This window comes from Battus philenor, unplaced genomic scaffold (assembly GCF_028537555.1).
Source record: "Battus philenor isolate CCGP_79_NKW_IND1 unplaced genomic scaffold, ilBatPhil1.0.hap1 SCAF_28, whole genome shotgun sequence".
Classification (NCBI taxonomy): Eukaryota; Metazoa; Arthropoda; class Insecta; order Lepidoptera; family Papilionidae; genus Battus; species Battus philenor.
Window position 1 is genome coordinate 4,557,354 of NW_027181691.1, and position 25,887 is coordinate 4,583,240.

A 25,887-nucleotide genomic window follows, 5' to 3' on the forward strand; every position below is an offset into this window, starting at 1 on the left:
TGTAATGTATTTCCCGTTTTACAATTTAGTAGTTGTACTGGTGACTTCGTCCGCGTGAATTTGAACAAAAAAAATATTGTTTTGTTTTACTTTTTATTTATTTATATTATAAGAATTTGACTAATGTAAAAGTTGCATAAGTTCTCCTTATTACATCAGCTACCTGCCAATGTAAGTCTTGTCAAAATCGGTCAAGACATTAGCCGGAACAAACAGACAGACGAATTTAAACAAAAAATGTAATGTATATTTATAGGCATGTAATAAAAAGCAGCTGTTTTAATATTACAAACAGATGATCCAATTTTCTTTATTTATGAATAGATAAACTTGTACGTATCTCAATGTACAATATCTTTTTCTTTAATTTGTGTTATGTACTAGTTTACTTAATTGTATAAAAAGTAGCAATCTTGTACCGAAAAGCCTGTTTTCTGAAGTTAACTCATTTACCCGTAATAAGTAGAGAAAAGTTTATTTTGGTATTGATTTACTTGAGGCCAAGCCGTATTTCGCGTATACATTATGTTAGAAAGGCCCTTGAAACTTTAGGGACAGGCTCTTAGAATCTATTGTACACGTATTGATGTTTTTGTTGTTTGTTTATATTATTTATTTCGACTTCATTTGTTCAGACATAAAAGATCGTCATAATGGCTGAAAACGTTCTCTTTTAATCAACCTTTAGTTTTTGGGAGAGAATAAATAGCGGGTGCTAAATAAAAAAATAATAGCGTGGCCCATATTTTGTTCATTATTAGGCTTATAATTTAAGCACTGGTAGTGGTAGAGAATTGAGAGTTGACATCGTAGGTTTCGGGTTCGATTTGCGAGATACAATGATATGTAAATCACACTGCATTAATTATATAGGATTGCCACTGCTCACAAACAAGTTTCCAGAGAATTGGCAACAGCGTCCTCTGCGTACAATAATACCACACCGTGATCGCCAACTCGCCTGCTAAGCATAGCGATTATGGCATATCCCTCAGAGTTGTCTTTTGGGGAAGTCTATGCCGTACGGCTGAATCGACGATTAGGCTTATAATACTAAATATTTATATCTTGTTAATTAAGTGGAAGAATCAGTGTTGATGACCAATCACGATGTTAATATCAATGTATAAACATTTTTATTTTCCTATGCTGTGGTTTAAAATGTCATGATCATTATTTCAGCTGTAGGACGTGGACGTGGAGGCGTCTATCGTAGATTTCTAATAGGACCGGTTGAAACGTAGAGTATATCAGAATTGGTGAAGCATACAAGATGAAGAATGGAAAATGAAATTGTGAAGCATGGAAGAGCATATTCTAAATGTAGGGATGAATGATAGGTCCCCTAAAAGTGAGGCCATGATCAGTTGGAAAAGACTTGTATCCTGCGTATTTCGTTGACCGTAACATACAGTCGTATGTCCACTTTTTGGATGGACTTCCACAGAACCTTATGGCCTCTGTGGCCATCGGTTCCACGCTATGTGGCCTACCACTCAATGGCTATGTCGGTTCCTTTCATTAGTTTCACGAATATCATCATTTCTAATTCTATCTCGTAAATTAATCCCAAACATAGTAGTAGTAGTCCATAGCTCGCTGGGCGATCGTGTTAAAACATGCAGTGCTGTTCCTGCAAACATTATTTCATTCATATTTAATACTACGGAGTATTCATAAAAGCATCTATAGAGAAGTATATGTAAAAATAGATCGTATCTTTATTTAAGTAATTTTCTTATAAGTGTTCTTACAATGCGATACAAAATGGCCCTTCCACACAACTTTGCTTTCACTGTGTGGGTGTACTACACTGTGTAGGCATTGACGGTACAAGATACCGTTAGACCCGAATTGTCGAACTGGAGACACGAGTAGATGCGGTATTGGTTTATAAAGGTCATTTCAAACTGTTTTGTGTAACGATTTTTTATATTAAACAATGTTGACAGGTAAAAGTTGGATTAACAAATTTATAAATTTTCTCTGCGTAAGTCGTAGTTTTGATTATAAGACGAATAAATACCTCTTAAATGAAGAATCATATTAAGAATTGTACGTTATATACATTGTAGATTAATCAATGTCTCTTTACAGTTCATCTAGATTTTGTCGTCTCACTACATTTAGATAATATAATGAAAATACTAAAAAAAAACAAAAAATATTTCTATTCTATGATGAGTCTAAAATTTAATAATTCAGAAGCCAAAATTGCAAAAAAACTAAGAACCAGATCTAAGTTAACTTAAACACAAAATAATTTTTTTTAAAGTCTAAGATAAGTTATCTAAGGTTCATAAGTCGGTTATGTATAAGTAAATATTGAATGTAATCTACGTTTGTGTTAGGTGTAATAAGTTAATAAAATATATCACTATATTAATTTTATTCCGAGGTTAATTTAAAACCTAATATAAAAGATCTGTGCCACTTCCGTTAATGTTTGGAAGGCGTAATTGAAAAAAGAAAATTAAAATTTTCTGTAGGTTATTTCTGACAGAAAGAAAAAAAAAGAAGAGACATTTTTAGTTTTCCTTTAGCTTAAAAAGGAAACTTTATTCAGCTGCCTACATACTGTACAGCCTGACCCGTAACACAACGCTGGTTTTCAGTAAGAGACTTATTAACTTTTATGGCCAAAAAACATGTAAAAATAAATTAAATAAAAATGTAAATGCTCGGATTACATTTTCACCAATCAATTGAGCTTGGCAACATGGAACTGTTGGATAAAGGCTGTAGCAAATTGTTAGTTTGTAATGGTATTTCAAGTTCATATAACAGGTTGTCAAATATCTCCCTTCCGCTTTTTAGCTCTTTATTCAATGCTTTATAAAAAGTGTTACAGTGATCGGATTTAGTTCAAATATGCGCCGTTTTGTTCGATAATCTGTTTCCATCTAGACGGCAACTTCATAATACCTCACTCGTAGAAGCCCCCCTCCTTATTTGCGAAGAACTCGGACAGCCACTTTTCACAAACCTCTTTTGAGTTCAACTTTACACCACCAAGGGCGTTCGCCATGGATAGGAACAGGTAGTAATCACTTGGCGCTATGTCCGGGCTATATGGTGGATGTGATAAAACCTCCCATCCGAGCTCCCGTAGCTTCTGACGAGTCATCAACGAAGTGTGTGGTCTGGCGTTGTCCTGGTGGAACACTACACCCTTCCTGTTGGCCAATTCTGGACGCTTCTGGTCGATCGCCTGCTTCAAGCGGTCCAGTTGTTCGCAGTAGATGGTAGAATTAAGCGTCTGGCCATATGGGAGCAGCTCATAGTGGACGATTCCCTTCCAATCCCACCAAACACACAGCAAAACCTTCCTGGCCGTCAATCCCGGCTTGGCCACTGTTTGGGACGATTCACCGGCCTTCGACCACGACCGTTTTCGTTTGATATTGTCGTATGTGATCCATTTTTCGTCGCCAATCACCATCCGCTTCAAGAATGGGTCGAGTTCGTTCCGTTTCAGCAGCATATCGCAGGCGTTGATTCGGTCCAGAAGGTTTTTTTGCGTCAAATCATGCGGCACCCAAACATCAAGCTTTTTTTTATATCCAGCCTTCTGCAGATGGTTTAAAATGGTTTGGTGACTAACTCCCATCTCCTGGGCGATGTCACGAGATGCCACATGCCGGTCTAACTCGATGTAGTCCATGATTTGATCGGTATTTGTCGTCACAGGTCTTCCGCCGGCTGGCTTATCCATGGAGTCGTTTTCGCCGGCTCTGAATCGTCGAAACCATTCCTTCGCGGTTCGAAGTGATAGAGTACCATCCACCAAAACATCATTAATCTCACGGAACGTTTCTCTAGCGGATTTGCCTTTAACGAAGGAAAACTTTAAAATAGCGCGAATTTCGGCGTTAGTGAACTCCATGTTTACACGTCTATAACTGTTGGACGCAATATCCAAACTAATCATGCATAGCGTCGTTTTGTAGGTTATGTCAAGACCTTTCAAATTATGTATAGTATTGCCAGATACGAGCTCTGTAGCGCTTTGTACATAGCCGCGAAATTCAAAAGATAAAAAGGCGGAAGGGAGATATTTGACAACCTTTTATAAAGGTTGATTGGTTATAGGTGTAAAAGCTTTTCAATCCTTTATAAAGGAATCACTGTGAAACATGTCACATCATTATATTATTTTTCGATTGGAATGCGACAGACAAAGTCTGCAGGGCCAGATAGAAAATTATTTTTAATTTTAGTATGTATCAATTCGAATTTCTCACTATGCCATGAATACGCTAAACTGTTATTTCTGAAACGGGTGTATCATAAATATATTCTTAGTTTAAAGCTTTTATACCTCCATATATTCAATTACTCGGTATATAGGTAGAGTGCCGGTTTGTGAGTGATTCTGGGTCAAAATATCATTGGCTTATGTGATATTTTATCGATCAGCCTTAATATATACACATTTATACACAAATTACCACATTTTAATTTAGACCACAAACTCTTTGGCATCGCATATGACGCGCATTTTAGTGGAGTTATATTCTAACACAATAGTTCATGAAATGCTACCGTAGACAACAAACGAGCATTTCTTGTAATTAGTAGCTGGAGATTGTCACGCGTCATGTTGACAGTAGCAACTATATAAGCAGATCACATTTTGTCAATGCAGTAGTTTCTATTGTACATTTTATTTACTGGCTTATGAATATCATCATTATCATTTCAGCCGTAAGACGTCCGCTTTTTTATCGACTACAGGCAAAGCTTTTGAACTATGTCTCGCCTGATCTTAAATGATGATGAGGTCTACAATTCTTCAATCTTGCTTAGAAGAAAACCTATTCACTCTTGACTTGAATACCCCCAAGTTATAGTTAACTGTAAACAACGACGCCGATCACTTGTCCCATACTTTGGCTGTTCGCACTATAAAGTATCAAAACTCATAGTGCGTGCTGAGGGATTTCTACTGTGTATGGTTAGGTAAATTCGTGCGTCTTGTTGTCTGATGGAAAAATGGAGATGGGGGAATTAATTATTAGATTATTCTTTTATTAATTTCCGCTGCTTGACATAGGCCTCCTACATGTATTTCCAATGACACTGATGGGATCCAGTGTCATTACATGTCATACATATACCAAAAGAAGTACCTACTACTACTTCAACTTGTTATTCAGCAGGACCGTCCTAATGAATATAATAATGTTCAATAAATTAATATAATTATGTTTATTATTCAATAATACTAATAACTCGAGCAGTTATTAGTTGCAAAGTGTATATTGAGCGTCAGCCCAATCTTACATTTTCCGGAAAGATCTTGATGGGAAGCGTGTGCCTTTAGTCCTCATGTTAGACGTACTTCCTGATTCAATATTTAATGTAACGACTTGAGCCGAGGCTGCCCAGAGAGCCCTCGAGCTTAGTTATATACAGCTTTGTGAAGCTGCAAATGCCATCAGGAAAACAGCATTTAGCAATGACAATCCTTCACTCATAATAAAGTTTTTTTTTAACAAGTTTTTGTGTAATAAACTTTTTGTAATATCGTACTCAGTTGCCGACAAGTTACTAATTTTAAGAAGGTTAAAGAACCTATAAGTAGCTATCTTTATTTCGACAGCATAAGAATAACAGCAATGTAAATAGTTTTACCCGATATTGAGTTACAGCGATAGAGAATTGAGACTTGCGATCCCAGGTCGCAGGTTCGTTTCCCGTTAAGTAATCTTATATAATTCACACAAAGGTTATTAATTAAATAGATTTGTTACAAATAATTCATCACAAATAATTTTCCAGAGGGTGGGCAACAATCGTCAACCTACCCTCAAACTCGATGATTATGAAATATTCTCCCATAGATATCTTGGAGAGGCTATAGTTTGTAGTTTGATGTTGTTATGTACAGCATCATACATTTATTAATGTACTTATATACGAGCACATACACCAAATTATCATATATATTCGTATATTATGACGGTTGATTGTCTTCACGAAATTTTTCTCTTCGAGAATTCCTTGCATGTAATGATAAAAACTTATTACATCTAAGCACATAATCAAACTAATATCTAACTTATTAAAATAGTTAAATGGGTTACTATCATATTTCAATTAACCTGGAATTAAGTACAAATCAACATCGTTAAACATCGGCTACATTATGAATCGGTGAGTACACATGTACTTAACGCATGAATCATTAACGACCGGTAAGCGGGATATATTATCACGCTTTTTGCCGCAGGGAATAAGCAGAATTGAAAATTGTTTATTAGGAATAAATGTTTCTTTAAATATACAGGGTGATTGGTTATAGGTGTGAAAGATTTAAAGAGCTGAAATTATAGCTCAATTGCTGTCAATAAATAATAAATATATAAGTTACACCCTGTCCAAAAATCAATACTTTAAGAAATAATTAATAACGTTGTTATTACAGAAAGGAACTTTAAAACTAAAATTACTATATATAACAATTAAAAATTGTTTACTATATATTGGCCTGTCGCATTTAAATAGACAAATAAATTTCAGTAAAATTTTTCACAGTGATCACATATAAAAGGGTGATTTGACTTCGATGTAAAAACTTTTATGTTTTTTGCGATACGATAAAGCTATATATTTAACCTATAGCTAATCATTCTGTAATAAAGGAACACATTAAACGCATCTAAAATAGTCCAAAGAATGATTTAATAAATATTGAAATTTGTTACGCCTTTATTTTAAGTGAATTATAATTAATATCTAATTTATTACTTTTCGTGTTACCAGTTTATACTTTTAAACATATGATGGAAATATAAATATTAATAATATACCTTTATTTTAATTTTTTAAATGGTACTTACTAGTTGGATTAAAAACTCCAACAGGCTGATCCATGATGTGTTCGTATCTCAGTATGCATGGTTTTTTTACAAGTTACCCACATTAACTACACGCATATATCAGACAATCATGAGCCTCTTGCACCGTAATGAACCTCATTACGTACTCGTTGTAATCCAGACCATGTCTGTCTCACTTATTGTTCATGTGCATCATAATCGTAAAAATGCGAACACTTAACTTTACAAGGAGCGAAGTATTACTCATTAAAGTTTTTTTTATTATTATAATTTTTCTAATAATGAACTCAGAATATTATGTAATTTGACAATGGAGTACGTACAACTAATGGCTTTTAGGTTAGGTTAAAGGACCTATGACATGGTCAAGATCTCGAGAAGTTGCTGGATCAGTGGGCGTCTATCTGCTGAAATAAAGATGATAATGTAATTTGATATTAAGCTTTTATGATGTATCTATTCTGTATAGGATTTAACAGAGTTTGTGTTAGGATTATGAGGTCAAAGCTGAAGTGTTTGTGGGCAGGCCGTATAGCGCAAAGGCGGCTGGGGTGACGGCTGGGTTTTTTTTATCGCCCCCAATTTTGAGAGGGCCTCCCGTTCCCCTATCTTGCTTTTGGATAAGGCCTTATGCTTTCTATAAATATTTTTTTCATTTTATTATTTATTGCCATCTCTTTCTTTCACCCTTCACAATTTCTTTCCCAGTTTTGTTCTTACATTGCTCATATTATCTTTCTCACTCGCGGCATATTTTCGTCACTTCATCTTTTACCCTTCGCCACGCTTTCCGCAAGAATTCTTTTTATTTTTATGTATTATTGTTTTCTTTATTCAAACTTGTATTATTCAAAATGTATTTTATAAAGTACAAGCTTTATAAAGAGTTTAATGGAATCAGGCGTTATTTTGCGGAAGTTCATCCTAAGTAAGAAAAGGACCAATATTTAGCCACTTCCGCAGATGCATGTGCGGAAGTGGCTAAATGTTGGTCCTTTTCTTACTTTATAAAGAGGTCTCAAGGTTATTGAGTGGAGACCATGGACCTGTGTAGAACTTCCACGCACAAGATGAACAGACGACCCAGTTGGAGTACTTAGTAACATTTTTGTGTTCAACTATTTACGATTTTATATTTACAAAAAGTTTGTTTAATAAAAACTCGTCAAAAATCATGTAACAATGTAAAGATTTTATAAATGATAATAAAGTTTGGAATAAATTGCTTTTACTACTATACTAAAGATATTTATGAAAGTTATCACAAAAATGAAGGAGCACGTGTCATTCTGTATGTCACAGTTTGATTTTTGTAAATGATCGAAGTGGATTTGATTAAATGAATACATAAATTACTGCTTTGAAGTACATTATTACTAAGTAATTAATACCTTTAGTTTATTTAGCATAGCCTCAACTTAGCCTCGTCTCTTAACCAAATATATTTGAAATCTAACCATATTGAACAGTTGGAGTAAACTCTTCAGAAAATACGGACGCGTTTCGCCTACACAGATCAGGAAGAAATGGTTAAGAATTGATATTTTTACCAAAGGAATTTAAATATATTTTGTGTCAATATCCTACCCGAAATTTGATTTGGCACGTCGTAACAAGAGCGAGATAATCGATTTTGTGAAGCATTGTCTTTGTCTGTCGCAATGATTAAACTATCAAAGCACTGTGCGATAAGGACAACGCTTTGTAAAATTGAACCAAGGCGACAAATTCCAATGTTTTATATAAAATCCGTAGCATTGAAAGGATTTCTTGTGATGACATTGCACTACGGTATGTAACGGCATGTTGGAGGACGCCGTTACAGGCCGCGCGGAAAGGTAGTGCTGTGGGTACACGCACATCACGTTTTTATTACATTATTTGTGCGATTTTTTATATATATGTACCTACTTTTGATGATTTATATATATATATATATATATATATATAAATCATATACATATACATATACCTATATACAATACGGAGTATATGGTACCTAGAACAGTCAACTAAAAGCGAGGAATCTTGAAGTGACAAAAGCGATTTGACGACAAGAAAGTTCGCCTTTTTTTAGACTACGAAGGATAATGATTATACATTTTAAAAATTCTTAGTTATTTTGTTAAGTTTTGAGTTATTTCCCACGTGAAATTTTTTTGTTTCTATTTTTATTTACTACTTAAAAATATTTTTACTATGAAGTTTTTGCTATTTTTATGCGATCCCTATCCACCGAACAGGTTTAAGTATACTTTATTATCCAACACCGATGCATATGGCATGGCGCGGAGTGCCAGAGTGGCCGCAGGATTGAAGCATTATTGACGAAATCCCTTATCAGCCCTTCTCGGTGTGCGTAGGCTTTTAATTTACTCTCAAGAGACACGGTTAAGCTAAAAGTCAACGATAGTCACTATTTTTATTCAATCTGTTTATATAATTATTAACAAATAGCGGCTAAGTCCAAAGCTCCTGACGGCGTCCTCAAACTTTGTTATAAAAAGTAGGTTTAGGTTACTCCAAATCACCCTGAACCCTGCCCCCTCGAACTCGCGGAACCTGTAAATATCAATAAATCAAACGACTACCCGTCTCGAAAAAAAAACAAAGTTTTAACTACAATACAGTTGATTTTTATTAATTTTTCATTGTAACACTTTCGTAAAAACAACGTTCATGCCACTCTTCTAATGAGGGAATTTTCTTGGCTTCATTCAATCGGAGCTTCCGCGTAAATTTTTTCATTATTCGTATCTATTATTCACGAACGCTGATGAGTGACGAGCTTTTTATATTACCAGTCTCTTTGTGTTTGTATTTCTTTTGCGTGTGTGTATGGAGTGGTAAATATGTTTGTTTGTTTCGTTCATTTAAATAAGAATTTGTTTTTTTTTTTTATATATATATATATATATATATTTTTGACAGTAATTTTGTTCCACGATCAGTGTAAAGGGCTTCAAATAATGTTAAAAACTTTTACACGTTCAATATGTACTTTCAAACTTAAGAAATATAAATACATCCAGTTTAAAATATACAACGCTAAATAACTATGCTTGAGATTTTTTTGCGGGATTGAGGAGATTGGTGTAGACGAACGAAAGTAACCGAGGCTAGATCCGAGAACCTAAGGCTAGATGTAGCTTCCAAACGCTCTGGAAAGCTACGGCGGAGACCTATGCCCAGACGTTCACGGCCCCCCATTACTGAAATAATGATGATGAAAGAACTAAACATTTATCAGGGGATTTGGTTGTGTTTAGGCTGATTCGAAGTGGGGTCTTTCGGTAAGCCTGAAAGATTTTGTATTGATTGTGTATACTTTTGTATAATATTAAAGTAGCAAAATTATAATAGAGAATAGTAAATGATTTATAAAACGATTTCCGTGTTCGGTTGTACCATTTAAAATCATAATTTTAAATTATCAAAGCTTTTATTGCTACCCATACACCGATAACCCATCGATTGTATGCAGTAACTCGGTAAGATTTGTTTAGAAACGTCGTTCTAAATAATGATGTAAATGAGGAATAGAATTAAAATATAAACACATATTATAATTATATTCTACAATTGACTCGCTACCTGAATATGGTCTGTATAGTAAATTATATTTTTTTAATCTGGTTTCAAAACTTTGACGTATTATGTAAGAATAACTAAGTAAATATTTACGTCTGGATATAAAATAATTGTTAAAATTATCTAGTGTACGAGTCAAAAACTTGTCGACCCGAGTCGAATGAGAAATCCAAAATTGAAGTTGATTTAAAGCGAAATTCCTAAATAAGTAATTTTAAAACGTGTTGAAATAGTAAACTTTGCTTTTTTGACATGTTTATGGAAATATTTGAGGTTATATTTATTTTTTATATCATAATGTTTATTTAAGCGCATAATATATTGATAAGAACATATCAGTTTTAAAATATCCAAAGGTCAAAATCGATAAAGTTGTAATTCTCTTTAAGTGTCAATGGTGACTTCGTATTTTTGCGGATGTATTGTGTCGTTTGTAACAATTTACATTATAGAATAAGTGTATCATTTATCCGTTAGAAATGTTATGGTTGGCATTATATCCATTTGGAAAAATTTTATAATAAATTATAAATGAAAACGTTATTTTATTTGTTTATTTATAGTAAATTATGTATACGGAAGCTATATACTTTAGCACTGATTATGGTATTTGGTCTTTATGATTTAGATAAATTAGTTTTTTTTTTTTGGACAAAAATGTTTTGTCCAATGTTGTAAATTGTTGCGTCCACAATATATAAACCGAGTAACTTTCTTGATACACCGTATAAGTTTATACTATATAGTACGAAAGTAAGCATTATAAATTACAATTTTGACTGTTTTTCTTTTTTTAATTTAATACATGTCTAAATCTCTTTCAAAGAAAATTACGTATGTACTTAAATATTTCTTTTTTTTTTCAGAATGGGAGTCGGCTGAAAGCGAGAAGTTGCCCTTTTTACGTAACGAGCCGGTCAGATTAACGCCGGCTTGGGAAGGTTCTAATCTGCCCAATGACACACTCAACCTCAAAGGTTAATTTTTTTATAATTTTATATTAAAATATTTGCTCCTCACTTGTTTCGCGTAGCCCGCCTTTTGTGGGTGTATTTCTAATACTATAATATATTAAGTTTCTCTATTACTATAATACAGTTTAGTAATTTTTAACTCGCAAAAAAAATTCGCGCTAATTTGTAAATGAGATATGGTATAAAACATATATTTTTCAATTAACGCTCCCATCAACCACTTTTGCTAAAGCCTTATGGTTCCAGAAATATCGCGATGAGTCATTCTCAATTTCACATTAGTGAAAATTACCTATAAGGAGTAATTGGCTATAGTTCTAATGCTTTAAAAGGTTGAATGTATAACTTATACTTCAGTTGAATGATAAAGCACCTAATTTAAATCATCCTGTAAAATTATAACACATCGCAGTAATTTATTTTGTCTATTGGATTGAGATAGGCCAATAACTTCTGGCGGTACAGACTACGGGGCTAGAAAATTACCAATAATTAATTATAATATATAGCGATCTGAATTTTGAAAACGCTTTTCTTATTAAATAATCATTATGTTATTTATTATTACTGCATCGATTGATTATAGGCTATATGTTCACTACTTTAAAGCTTTTATTTCTATAATTATCACGCTGTAGATATAGATAGTTTAAAATATGTCCAATATTTACTAATGATTTTTTTAAAGAAAAGGTGGGTGAAATCAAAGGGATTCAATATTATATAAAACGTCTGATTCATCCATTTTATCATTCGCATCTCTCAACATAACTGCAATTTCTGCTATGCCAATTAATCATAATGTAACAATGCTTTGCCGATAGTTGTTATAATTTAACAGCTAACTGTAACAATACAGGTTATTGTAATGTTTTCACGGGGTTAATTGATTTTGGTTAGAAGCGTATAAAAGGGAGAATATAAGGTAATCTGCAAGTGTCAACTACAAGCGTTACAAGGAAACGGTTGTTTGATGTGAAAGTGAAGTTTATGCAAAGTGGTTCTTGTTAACAAAGGTTTTTATTTTTAATTAACAAGTTTATTTGATGGAGATTTTAAGAGAAGCTATATCAGTGTACAGTGTCTCTTTCTGATAAATAGTGCATATCCAGTGTTCGGTATATAATGAAGCTAGTTGAATCATTAAGTTTTTTAAACATAGAAGGGTTGGCGGATTGGCATGTTGAAATGGCAGTGTCATGTATCGGCAAGCGCATCGTATGACGTCCACTCATAACATGGACACTATCAACATAGCGCGATCTTCCTATTCTGGTATTGCTTGAGGTTGGCACTGGCTCACTTAAGTTAGTCACTAATTACGATGTGACTTATGATTTTCTCTATGTTATCACTTAGATCGGCTCGGCTTCAAAGACCTCCACTCTGGAGCCCTAAATGAGCTAATTAAACATCTATTGTATCCCTCTTTATTCATACTTTGGTACACATAAAGAAATTTTAGGACAGCCTTACGTCCAGCTGTGGACGTCCCACGGCTGAAATGATGATAAAGAAGCTGGAATAAAAGTATTAAGTACATGTGAATTGTTATTGAAACACTAGCGGTGGTTGACACACTAGGAGTTTCGGCGCGGATATGGTTCTTATATAATAAGATTCGTAAATAAATATATATAATATAGAACTATAGTAGTCTTGTGGTTTGAGGTTGTGACTAACGATTGAAGGGTCTAATTCTTGACAGACATTGTATTTATCATACGAGTAGCTGTTCCACGCCCGCTTCTTGAGCGTGCCTTTTATTACACTGAAAAATTTCTTTTAATCCATTGTTGGTAATTTTAAAGTTGTTAAGGTACGAAAAAACTATTCTGGCTATGTTTTATATCTGTGACAGTCAAAATATGCATTTTTATTGAACGTTACCCCAATCTATCTTTTACAATTGTTTCGTAAAATAGTAGTATGTTCTTAGCTATTCCATTTGCAAAAAGAAGTTGTCGCACCAAAGTCTCTGACCATTATGGTTCTAGAGATGTCGTGGTAAGTAGACTGGTGGAAATCTATTATATGTATAGATAGATCTGTAAGTTGCCACTGTTAACAAAATTGAACAATAACTTTTTAAAGTACAGAATTTTCTTTGGGTCGGAAAATTACTGCTGTTCAAGTGACATTTGCAGATCCTAGGGTTCGAGGCAGCTGGGCGCAGATTGCTCCTAGCCTAAGACCTCGTGTAAGGTAGCAGAGCTTGAGAGCTTCCGGAGGGGCATCAACTCGCGCTGCTACATATTATTATTAAGCTGATTGGATAAATACCGATGTATCCTATAAAAATATGTGTATTATCGTTACAGGTATTGCTATGGACTTAGCTCCTCCGAAGGACAAATGGTACCTCATTTACTTGACGCTCATGCTGCATGGCCTCGGCACACTGACAGCGTGGAATATGTTTATTACGGCCCGCGACTACTTCGTGGTGTATAAACTTGCCAATGCGGAATTCCTTGCCAAACGTTTCCTGCCATACGTCGGGTGGGCATGCCAGATACCTAACTTGCTGTTCAGTTGGTTCAACGTCTTCGTTCAGATAAAGTAAGCATAGTATGTTCAATAAATTTTCATCATCATCATGCCAGCTGATAGACAATTAGTGCATGGCATATGCCTCCCCCGAAAATCGTCAAAATGACCGGTCTTGCGCTGCCCGCATCCAACGACTACCACTATTACTTAAGATAAATCATGATAGAGCCCAATTATTTGAATGAATATTGATTTATATTATTATAAGCCGAGTAAATAATAATAATAAATGTTTAAAATTACATTAATGATTCAAATATAAAGACGGAGAACCAATTAGATGCCATAACCGCTGTCAGCGTTTAAAAAAATGTTAAAAGAGCACTTTCTTCGCCTCTAAAATAGGATATAGTGTAGCATTTGTTATTTGTTAGTATTTATGTAATACCTTTTCCACGTAAATATTTACGCACGCACACATATACAAACACACGCAAACATACGCAAAAACACATATGTGTGTGTGTGTGTCTGTATAAGTATTCTCGTTAGTAAGTATGTGTCTATAGTAATGTAAAAGTCTCCCTAAACTGCCCTCTTCTTCGTGTCTCTCATCTCCATCCAAAGGTTGTCTGATCGTCCCTAGCGTTAAGACCGCCTCTTGTACCATTTGAATTGTTTCTTTTTTTCTCTTTTTATGGTGTACAAAATAATTAAAAAAAAAACGTGGATTGGTTGCTCACTATTGAACATAGTTATCTGTTTTCCCATTACCTACGCCTTGAGTAACAAATTAAGCCAATTCTCATACACGCTATACAAGTTACGAAAATGAGCAAACATGTTTATAGCTCGAAAAAGGTGTATCAGAGCAATTTGTAATTTGAAACCAACGGTCAACTGTAAGCTGTATTTCAGAAACTTAAGGTTACACACGTTCCCATTGTTGTATATCTGCAAGACCCCGCTGTGTTCACGACGGCTAATGTACACTTGCACCAATGACTTTCAGGCCAGAGGAACGAAATAAAACTTATCTTAGTTGCACAAAATCTAAAACCACGTTTTTCCAAAAAAATATTCTCCCATTGTCTTTGCGGGTAGGTATATAACAAACTGCCGCGCGCGCTCCGTGAGATTGAATCTACTGCTCATTTCAAGCGTAACTTTGGACACACTTTTGATCGGTAAAGCAAATTATTCAGTTGACGAATTTTTAAACGGTAAATGTTTTATATACAATTATTATTTTGTATTATTTTTGAGTATTATAATATAAACATTTATGACTATTGTGAATGTAAATTGGAATTTGAACACACAACTGACATTCATTTTTAATTTTTTTATACATACCCATATAAAATTTCAACTATTTTTTCTCGTTTTTTATGACCTTGACATGTGTTTCACTATATAAGTGATTCGATTGATTTGACGTAAAAAATTGGTAAATTTTTTTGATGTATGTATGTAATACATTTGAATGTATTATTTACCTATTTCAATATTTAAGGAGAAGAACGTCGACAACTGTATCACAGTTTACAACTAGTACCGTTACCACCGGCTGACAGCCGTTGGGTACAGAACGTTCTCGATTGGCGACCACGAATCAGTACAAGTACGTGGATAGGCAACACGCTATCGGGCCGAAGATAGTTAGGTCGCGGGAAGCCGCTGGAATCGGGCAGCACGAGACTGGTCTTTGCGGCGATCCTTGGTGGAGGCCTATACCTTGCAGTGGGCGTTTATGGACTGACGTAATGACGTCATCTTGCTGCCTATGAAATACTAGAATTAATTATCGTATTATAAATAAACACATAAAAACGTATTTTACAGGGGTAACTTAACCACGCGTATTGTGTGGTCGCTAATAATGGAAGTGATGGTTTTCGTGGTGACCGTCATCCTGGCGATGGTCGATAGCAGCGAATGGCCTGTTGTATTCTTTTGGATCACGCTCTGCTCTGCTTTTATACTTAACGGTAAGAATACATTAAAATATTACTAATTTTAAAAAGAGTGCTATCAATGCAATTTTTCTGATATGTATAAATGAAAATCTATCACCAAATGTGTTTCTAAGCTTTGTACTCAAAACAACTCAACAGGCTCGATTTTTTATTTACTTTTCCGTTAAGTCAGTAAGAAGGTTTTTATGAGCAGAAAAAAAATGTAAATTGCGGGGAACATAGTAACAACACTATTCTCTTCCCATATAAACTACAGATTAAGTTAAAACACATGTCCACAGCTGTCAAACATAAGAAAATAAACAAAATAAAAATAGACTTAGAATTCGATGAAACATAAATATAATCACAATATTACTAGTCTTGCAGTGTATGAAATAGAAAACTAATTTGTATCTAATAGTTGTTCATTATTTTAACATTAGCCATTGGTCACTGTGAAGGCCGTTTTATTTGTATTTCTTTTTTTAGAATGGGATAGGTCAAACGCTTTTGCGTGGGACCGTTATTCTATATGAGGCTATAAAAAAACTCTAAAACCCGTTTTTTAAAGGATGATTTAGTATTAAAGACGAATTTTTCTCGCATATAAATAAATAATTTTCCTTACTATGGTTGTCTGTAAGAGATTGCCTTGCGTGATGAGACTGCTCATTCCACTCTTTTGTTTATTATTATGAAACTATTTAAAAATATCATTTTATACATTTTATAACAATCAAAAATATTAATAAAATAATATAATTAATGAAATACATAAATAAATAAGAACAATGTCAATATTTATCCCACTTTCCAACGCAGTGGCAACACTAAATAGTGCTGATTGTCACATATTAATTAGTGAGTAAAATATTGCTCTACTAAAACACAGACTAGCTTTGCAATAATATTTTGATTATCAAGATTTTATCATAAATGTTACTTCTGATATACGAAAACACTTTAGCATGAATCGGCAGGCGGTTTATTTGCAACACGAAGCCAGACGTAATAACAATTTGATACACATTTTCTTTAATAACAATACATAATTTGTAAATCAACACCTCACTTTGCGTCGTTGTTACTTTCCAAAAAAACATGAGGCAAATTGCAGAGAGAATTCTTTTTGAATCTTTTTGAATTTCCAAAGCAAACCATGTAAAGATCGAAGTTTGGTTCCAGGGATACGAAAATACTACTTTTTGAATGAAAAATTGAACAAAGTAAACATTTAAAAAACAAAAGTAATATAACTCTGACAATAAATAAATTGGAATTTTATACCTTTTTTGTAACTAGAAACAACACGTAAAAATTAATATATATATTTTTTAATAAAAGCACAACACACTACGTAATTGAAACTAAACTCTAAAATTAGCAAAATGAAGTGAAAATGAAACTATTTTAAATTGCGATAATTTTTAGTTTAAAACGGAATGCCCGAGTTCTGGTGGCATGCCGCAATTAAAAACAAAAGAATTGCCATATTATTAGAATAAGAAGGAAATTTATAATAAATGAAAGACACGAATCTAAAACAACGGAACCTCGAAAATCCTTCGCACAGTGAATATTCAGTAGAGACGCAATTCGAAAAAACGCAAAATGAAACGACGTAAACTGACGTATTGGCGTATTCGCAAGTGATCATATAAAAACTCATCTGAGGTTGTTGTGGGCTCTCCCCTGATCAGGACTCGTTTAGAACACTCGTTTTAATTGAAGAATGCTAGCATAAGGGTGTTTAATCTTATTCTAGTTTTTATTAAAAAGCTATTTTCTGGCATTCTTCTCCTGCCGTATACAAATGGCCACTGTAAACATAGGTTCGCTTACAGTGGAGCCGAAGAACCTTCACTGCTAGACATAGGTCTCCTCTATAGATTTACTGTCCAGCTTTTGGGCGCATGTGCTTCGCAGGTGTTGCCAAGCAGTGGTCCACTCCAAAATATTAAGGTCTCCCGGTTATCTGTTCTGCGTTCTGTGTGGGTTGTAGGTGATAAAGTAAATAAATAAATGTCTCCTATCAATTTTTATGAACAACTTGTGGTGTTTTGCAGCGTTCAACGCGGTTTTCCAGAACTCTGTGTATGGGCTAGCGGCCCGGCTACCGCCGCAGTACACGGGCGCTGTTGTACTGGGCTCCAACATCTGCGGCACCCTCGTCACGCTGCTCAACTGGCTCTCTGACTCGATCGCGTCCAGTCATCGCACTTCCGCCATATACTACTTTATAACCGGAATGTTCGTGCTTCTCATTTGTTTCGACACATACTTCGCTTTGCCGTTAAATGTAAGTAATTACATTAGTCCGAGGAAAGGGGACTTTTTTAAACTCTTTTTTTGAACAGAATAAAAAGTAATCATACGAGGATTCATTCTTAAATTACGTTCGCTCTGACGAATGATGGGGAGTGTTTATTGTGAGAGCTGGCATAAGGGGTGGTAGGGTCTGAGAAAGCGTGACGATCGCCATTAAAATACGTTAAAATATTGACCATAGATATCTCAGAATATTTGTGAAAATCTTGAACAACTAACTAATTAAGATATTATGTATTTAATTTAAAAAAATAAAGAATATACTATCTACGTTAAGTTCATGAAAAAACGTTGAATGCAGACCACTTTCATCTGGTCTCATTGAAAATCAATGCAAGAGGTCTATATCCAGCAGGTATACGTTCCATGACTGAAATGATGATAATGACACATAAACTACGCTGTTAAATACATATTCAGAGATGAGCAGAAATTTAAAATTCCAGGGAAGCCTTTAGAAAGTAGGGAGAGTTTCAGCCTTTCGTAATGTCAGATATACCGTAAACGCAAAACAATTAAGGTATATAAACATTATTATAGTGAAACCAACAACTATTATAAGGAAGTCCTTGAAAACATAAATTAATAAAAAAAATATAAATGTATTTTGTTAATGTAGAAGAATTCATAGATATTTTCTGTAGATATCAAATCTCTCGCGACATTACTGGGGGTATAATAAAGTTAAGATGAACAACAGACAAATCGTTACAGAAATGGGACAGATTTTAGACGACGCAGTCATTTTTGTTTGCAAAAATGTGTTTTGAACCGAAAAACTTTGTATTAAAGTGCCATCTATAGGGTACTACCTGAATTTTAAGTAAATAGCTGTGAACATATAACTTTTTTTGTATTTTACCTTTAAGCTATTTATTTTAGCTTAAACAAAAATTACGCATAAAATTAAAAGATAAAATTTTATAAATTTAGAAATTTAGCAAAATGCCTAAAAAAGTAGGTTCTGAATCACGCTATTAAAGTTTTGGAATTTGGTAGTATATATACGATTTGAAAGCTCCATCGGATGCATGTCTATCGTATCTGGCTGGACCAACACATCGTATTAGATGTATGTGATGATTTATAAAATAAATCGTTGTTTATATAACATATAATAACATGTTGTTATAAACATATTTTCTAAAGTTTTCATGTTCCTCCCACTTTCCAACGCAGTGGTATCATTGATGTTTCGATGATGTCACATTTCTCATACAGTGGGTACAATATAGGCTTTACTAAAACACACGCATATTTCGTCAATAAATTTGTGTGCACCTAAGTTTCGCTACATTTGTTTTTAATATTTTAAATCGTGACTTTAAATAATATAAGAAAAAAATTGAAAACTCTGAAACTATTTAAATTTAATATAAATTGAGAATAAATTTTCGATAAAAATATTTAAAAACAAAATACTTAAAAAAAAGTTGAAAAAATTTTTTCTAGAATTGTTGGGATTCGAATTGACAACTGCCATTTTTACTTTAATTTTGTTTGGAGCCAATAGATGTCGCTATAATTAAAAATGTTAAAACTTTTTTAGAGATTCTATCGCTACCACGAAACTTTACAAGAGAGAACCATGCGGGTGAATCCAGCTTTAGCGGCAACCAATCAACCCAGACCGGCAAAACAACGTCCGCCTTATGGTTTAGTATTCAAGCAAGCCTGGGTTCAACTTTATAATATTTTTATAATTTTCTTCGTAACGCTTGCTGTCTTCCCTGAAGTTCTTGCCTGTAAGTATGCATCCATATATTTATGAGTATTAATCGTCCCTTCGCGGCTTCATGTGGTCAAAAGGCCTGTCGCAGTCCTATAGAAAAAAAATAATGATACACTTTTCAGATTATTTATTTATTCAATATCTACATTGATTACTTATGATATAATTTTTCTTTTGAGTATGCTTTAAGATTGTAGTATGATTATATTTTAATCATAACATTTTACTATGTTTTATTACATTCTTAGTCGCCTTTTTTGTGTTAGTTACCTTGTGTTTGATGGCAAGAAACTGGTAATATAATTAGTATGGAAAAGTTTTATTTTTAATCACAATTACCCTCATCTTCTGCTATTGATAAATTTAATGTATTACTAATTATTCAATTAATAATTAATGCCAGGATCAACCAATTTTGAGTTCTGGTTTATTTATCTAATAGATCCAAGGTTTTTAAAAAGAGTGCCTTTTATCTGGAAAACACTAATACTTTACATTCGCTGATAATTTTTTCGGATTCTTAGTTCCGAAAGTTGTCCAGGTGGATCTAGAATACATGGAAGACTCGATGGGAGACGGTCGTGAGAAAAAAAAAAACATTGAGGGTACACAAACCGAAAGTGGTGGTCCTTGCAAGTGGTCCCCCTGAATCAGCCATATTATAAATGATATTCTAGAAAATAGTCTAAAATCCTTTGTTTTACATTCTGCAACTAAACTAAACATTAATAATTTTATTTAATTTATACCTGATTGTTATTTTTATCTAATTAATTAGGTTCTTTAATGTCATATATTGATAGATATAATTCTACAAGTAATCATATTATCAGGGCAAGGTTTGTTTATTATGTATTTTTTATTTACAGCTGTACAGCCAATAACTCCGGGTTTCCTCGGTAAAAATTTCACTAAAATCACCTGCTACCTAACGTTTAACTTAACCGCAATGATTGGAAATATCACAGCTAGTTTCTGGCAATTCGTAAGTTAATTTACCTTTATTTGTATACTATTATTAATAAAAGTGCCAAGATCTTCATTTATGCCATAAGAAGTAAACTTTTGGCGATAGGTCTCGCCTAAAGACGTCCAATGGGACCAGTGGGAAGTGGCCTGTAAAAGTATGAAATCAAAATTTTGGCTATGTAAATGTCCAATTAAATATTGCGTTTATCTAGATAGGTATTTTCGAACGTTGGGGCCATGTCCCACGGACAAGAGTTTAACACTATTGCTTTAATGTAAAAATTATGAATGTTACATAGGGGAACATAAGAATTTGAGAAAGACACTGATCTTGATAGTAAATTTCAATCCTAATCTAGAACAACTAATAACCGATGGATGAGATTACATTAGAATATATAGGTTTTCCTTTGACCCCATGAGAAGCATCAGTTTACTATACTGGTACAGCCTTTGTTTGGAACCTGTAATCCATCCAATGATCCATCCACTTGTGCTCAATTCCGAACAAAATTCAAATCCGTTTGCATTTGAATTCGAAAACGAAAGAATAATTTAAAACAAGTGTCGTCGCCATAGCAGTTAGGAATATGAAGCATTCTTCTGACTCTACACCCGACTATTTTTACACGGTTTCGAAGCGACGTCTAATATTTTACATTGCGATATTTTAATAAATTTAACACCTGTTTTTATTGCTGTTTAGCCGAATCAAAGATGGCTAGCACTATTCACGACACTGAGGGCGGTGCTTATACCATTGTTACTACTGTGCAACTACATACCGACGGAGAGAACGATGCCCGTGTTGGTGCAGTACGACGCACTGTATTGGCTACTAGCAGTTATCCTCGGTTGGAGCTCTGGGCACGGTAGCTCGCTCGGTATGATGTACGTCAGTGGGTGAGTATCTACAAATACTTGGTTTCATTTTCACCTTAGGTTAACCTTTTGATTTATATAGTTGCAATATATACATTTAAAAGTCGCTGCTTGACGAAGGTGACAAATAAGTTTTAAGTCACTGGCTAGGAAAGAATTTCGGTTTTTTTAGATCAAAATGCAGGTACTTTGTGGTTAACTTAAAACAAAGGGTAATCTAGTAAATCGGAAAAATTAGATTTTTAATAAAACAATGAAACAGATATTTATTCCTTAGAACAGGCTCTGCTAAGCACCACTGAAAAATAATGATATCAATATAATAAACATCGAAATATGTAATTTAAGAGAAGAATCTGGCAAGAATCTCGACTTTTACACCCCTTTAATGCAAATTTAACAATTACTTCTTCTTGTAAATATTCTATTGCCATGTGAAAAATAGCAGGATACTAATCCTAAGGATTTTTATCCCTTATATCATCTGTTATATAATAATGTCCTTTTGATCAATTTTGCCTTAACTATAAGTTTTTCCACTTAATGGTTTTTTTCGCTTACAAATTTAAATTTGCTGTATTTATAATGAACATTTTTAATACTCATTTTTTTTTATTTTAATACTCACTTATTATTTGACTCCGCCTTAAAAGATTACTATAATTTATTATGATTTACGCCTTAAATACTCATTTCAGTCTAGTATAAAAGTTTTCGGTCCCCAGTGACCACGCTGACCAGTCTTTAGCTGTTAACTATTACTTATAAATATTGTCTCAGGTGGTGTTTTACTGACCAAAGCAAATAGGGAATTATAATATGAAATTAACGTTTAATATTGAATAATAAAATTAATAGGAATAGCATTTAATATTACACATGCTTTTATGATTTAAAAAGAGCAAGTGTTGCGTCTCTCGCCGGCTGTTTTCAGCAGGTTAGCATCCTGAGTCAGTGGTAGCTTACTACTTAAAAGTAATCGATGATACAAAAGTGCATGTAAATGCCTACTTGAATAAAGATATTTTGAATTTGCATCACCGATGGTAGATATTCCTCCCCCCACAATCGCTATGAGGGTAGAATTTTGTGAAATCCGTTCTTTGCTGACCCTTCAGTGAAAAAAAATTTTTATTAAAATTTTTATCAGAGCATTGATTTCAGAGATATTGTAATTATTCAGTAGTAGTTAAAATTAAAAAAATAGCATTCCTTGATATTATGAAGACTAAGCACTTAAACCACTATACAAAGATATAATATAAGTATATCTCATTTACTTTTTCAGTACGGTTGCACCGGAGCATGCTTCTACAGCGGGCATGATTGGCGGTGCGATGCTCGTGACAGGCATTGTTGCTGGCATCACTTTCTCGAGTGTTTGCAGAGATATCGTCTCTTTAGAGTTCTGGAAGACCCTTTAGCGGACGCTCTCTCGCGCTGGAACCTTCTGGAACTTTCTAGCGAGACGTGTCGGACAGTGATTCGGCCCCAAGTGACAAGTGATGAGTGCTTAGTGATTATAAAAGCGAGTGGTGAACAGTGAATCGAATGTGTTTATATTACCGTTATCTTTGTAAAGATTTTTTTGTTTTCATGACACTGTATTTCCATATGTATCTAATATTGTAATTCTTGTTTAAAGAACACCAATACAAATCAAATTTTATAAACTACAGAATGTGTACAAAAGAATTTTGATGTATTAAGTTACTTGAATTTTGAGGTTATAAAATCTATATTTAAGAGGGAATTGATATGAAATGTTATAGTAGTGCTATGCAATATTAAAAATTAGCTCAAAATTGAGAATAATTGCAATAAGATTTTTTTTTCGACATGAGTATGTTACAATTTTGACTTTGCATGTACAGATAACATAGTATTTGTTATATTGGAATTATATGTCAAATTATGGTTAAAAATTGGGCAAATATGAAAAGGCATATTGCATGATCAGAAAGTTGTTCAAGTTTACAGTTTCTTAGATTTATATACAATAGCTATTATAAATAACAATAATATATATAAATATGATGGATTATTTGTTGCAATAAATATAACCATTATGAAAGCTGTTAAAAAGATGTATATTAATAGATTGACTTGGGGCAGTTTAATGAATGTTGTAAATTTAATAATTGACCTTTAATATATGCGTTTAGTATTTAAGAATTTATTCAGAAAAACAATCCAAAGTGTTGCTATACAATATTATAAGTAAATAGATTAATAGCTGCTTGACGCACAGATATTTTTAAACTTTGTTTGATGTTTTTTTTTTTACTTTTCTCATTCATATTTATCTTTATTTTTTAATGAATGACGATTCAACTTTTGCTACGAAAAATATAGGCAATATATATTTATATATAAACACTTAATAAAAAAATAGTGACAGATCGAATAATTGGGATACTTCTCTCAAATGCTTTAATGTTAAAGTCCAAAAAGTACATTAATAACAATATCTAATATTATATTAACACCAAAGACATTTGAGGCTATAGGTAGTTTAAGTAGCTTATTACAAGTCATTCATGTATGCCTGCTGATATAACTATACTTGATGAAATTGAGATGTATTTAAGTAGTTTGAAAGAATCAGACTCTTATATATATTTCAAACGGACACTATTTAAATATTAAAATTTGTATTTTAATTAATAAAGAAATATAAAAGATGTGGTGTATATATGATGTCCCATAAATCAACTTCAAGCTTAAATCGAGTGATAGGCCAAATAACAACTAACCTTAGCATTCGAAACAAAAAATTGATGTCACATATTTTTAAATTTATATTTAATAATTATTATTTGTTTATGATTTGACAAAAAGGTTTTTTTCTTTCAAAATTTGGAGAATGCAATATTACTTTTTGTCTATCATATACAAAAGGATTAGATACAGTATAATTAAAGTAAACAAAAGTATTATATAAGTAAAGATTAGTGGTCATAGTAACTGAAACATCACAGTGACTAAGAAATTGATTTACTTTTTAATTGGAAATAAATGTATATTCTGTATGTAGACCGCTTCCTTCAATGATAAATTTTAGAAATATGTGACTAAGGTTTTAATTATTTAATCTGTGGTTAGCCACTACCTGCCACATCATACTGATTGGGCTTGATTTTTCGGACACTCTGTACATACGTTAACCACTTTTGACCTTTGTATAACTATTGACATGAGCTTATCTTGTTACTGCGGACTGGTTTCTGCAACCAAGTGGCACCGCGCACATTTTGCGTAGGACTTGACGTGTGCTTATAACACAATGTAAAATTTGAGTCGTCATTTAATAACATTATTCAATTATTTAAAAGTTTTTTTTTTACCGACTGAAGCACTAATATATTTGTTGTGTCAGAATAGAGTTTGGCAAGCAATAAAACAAACTTGCATATTACAAAATCAATAGTTATTAGTAGTTTTGTTCTAAAATTCGAGACACAATTATAAATGCGAAATTAGTTCCATTTAATATTTCATATTTATTTTGCACATTTTCTTTCACACAGTTCGCACAGTTTCTTAGCAAACATATAATTCTTTTTTACCTTAGGGCAATTATTTTAAAATGTATGTACTGTTTAATATTTTGAAATCACTAAGAGATATATAATGAAAAAGATTTTTCTTTTGACAAATATTGCATTTGTAAACTATATTAGGTTATTTTGTTTGTTAAATTTTTTTAAACAATAATTAACAAAAATCTGATGTTATACAAATGTGAAGGTGGATATTTAAAATGTTGTGCATTTTGTTTTACTTTAAACAGCTCATTTTAGTGTTTTTTTTATTTAAAAGTAAAGTTTTTTTTTAATTTCTGTTTTATTTTTTCCTTTATTTATGTCTCTTTATAACGGAAAATTATCATGTAGGTGCGGATTGTCACCTGATGTAATTTATAATATATAATAAATTAAAACTATAGAAATATTAATTTTAAATATTGACGTTAGTATGCTGCTACGATAAAAGGCTTAAAAAATAACGTGTGACAATTGAAGAGAAGGTTTGAATAGCGCAAGCCGTCCATTTGTACCAACATTGATATTTCTTACCTCATTTATAATAATTTGAATTACTTGCCTAAA

At 33.1% G+C, this 25,887-nt stretch overlaps 1 protein-coding gene across 2 annotated transcripts in view; it reads left to right on the plus strand.

Moving 5' to 3' along the window:
- The window catches only part of Ent2 (Equilibrative nucleoside transporter 2), a 64,946-nt gene extending 39,395 nt beyond the window's left edge, over positions 1–25,551 (plus strand). Inside the window, exons 3-10 of one of the 2 annotated variants that reach the window (XM_068769330.1) lie at positions 11,303–11,413; positions 13,732–13,972; positions 15,749–15,894; positions 17,931–18,163; positions 19,742–19,937; positions 20,794–20,909; positions 21,600–21,796; positions 23,064–25,551. In XM_068769330.1, coding sequence (XP_068625431.1) covers positions 11,303–11,413; positions 13,732–13,972; positions 15,749–15,894; positions 17,931–18,163; positions 19,742–19,937; positions 20,794–20,909; positions 21,600–21,796; positions 23,064–23,199 — 1,376 coding nt within the window. In that variant the 3' untranslated portion in view covers positions 23,200–25,551. Of the gene's footprint in view, positions 1–11,302; positions 11,414–12,358; positions 12,427–13,731; positions 13,973–15,748; positions 15,895–17,930; positions 18,164–19,741; positions 19,938–20,793; positions 20,910–21,599; positions 21,797–23,063 lie in introns of those variants that run through there. The other variant, XM_068769331.1, reaches the window with a different exon arrangement.
- The last annotated feature ends 336 nt before the right edge of the window (positions 25,552–25,887 follow it).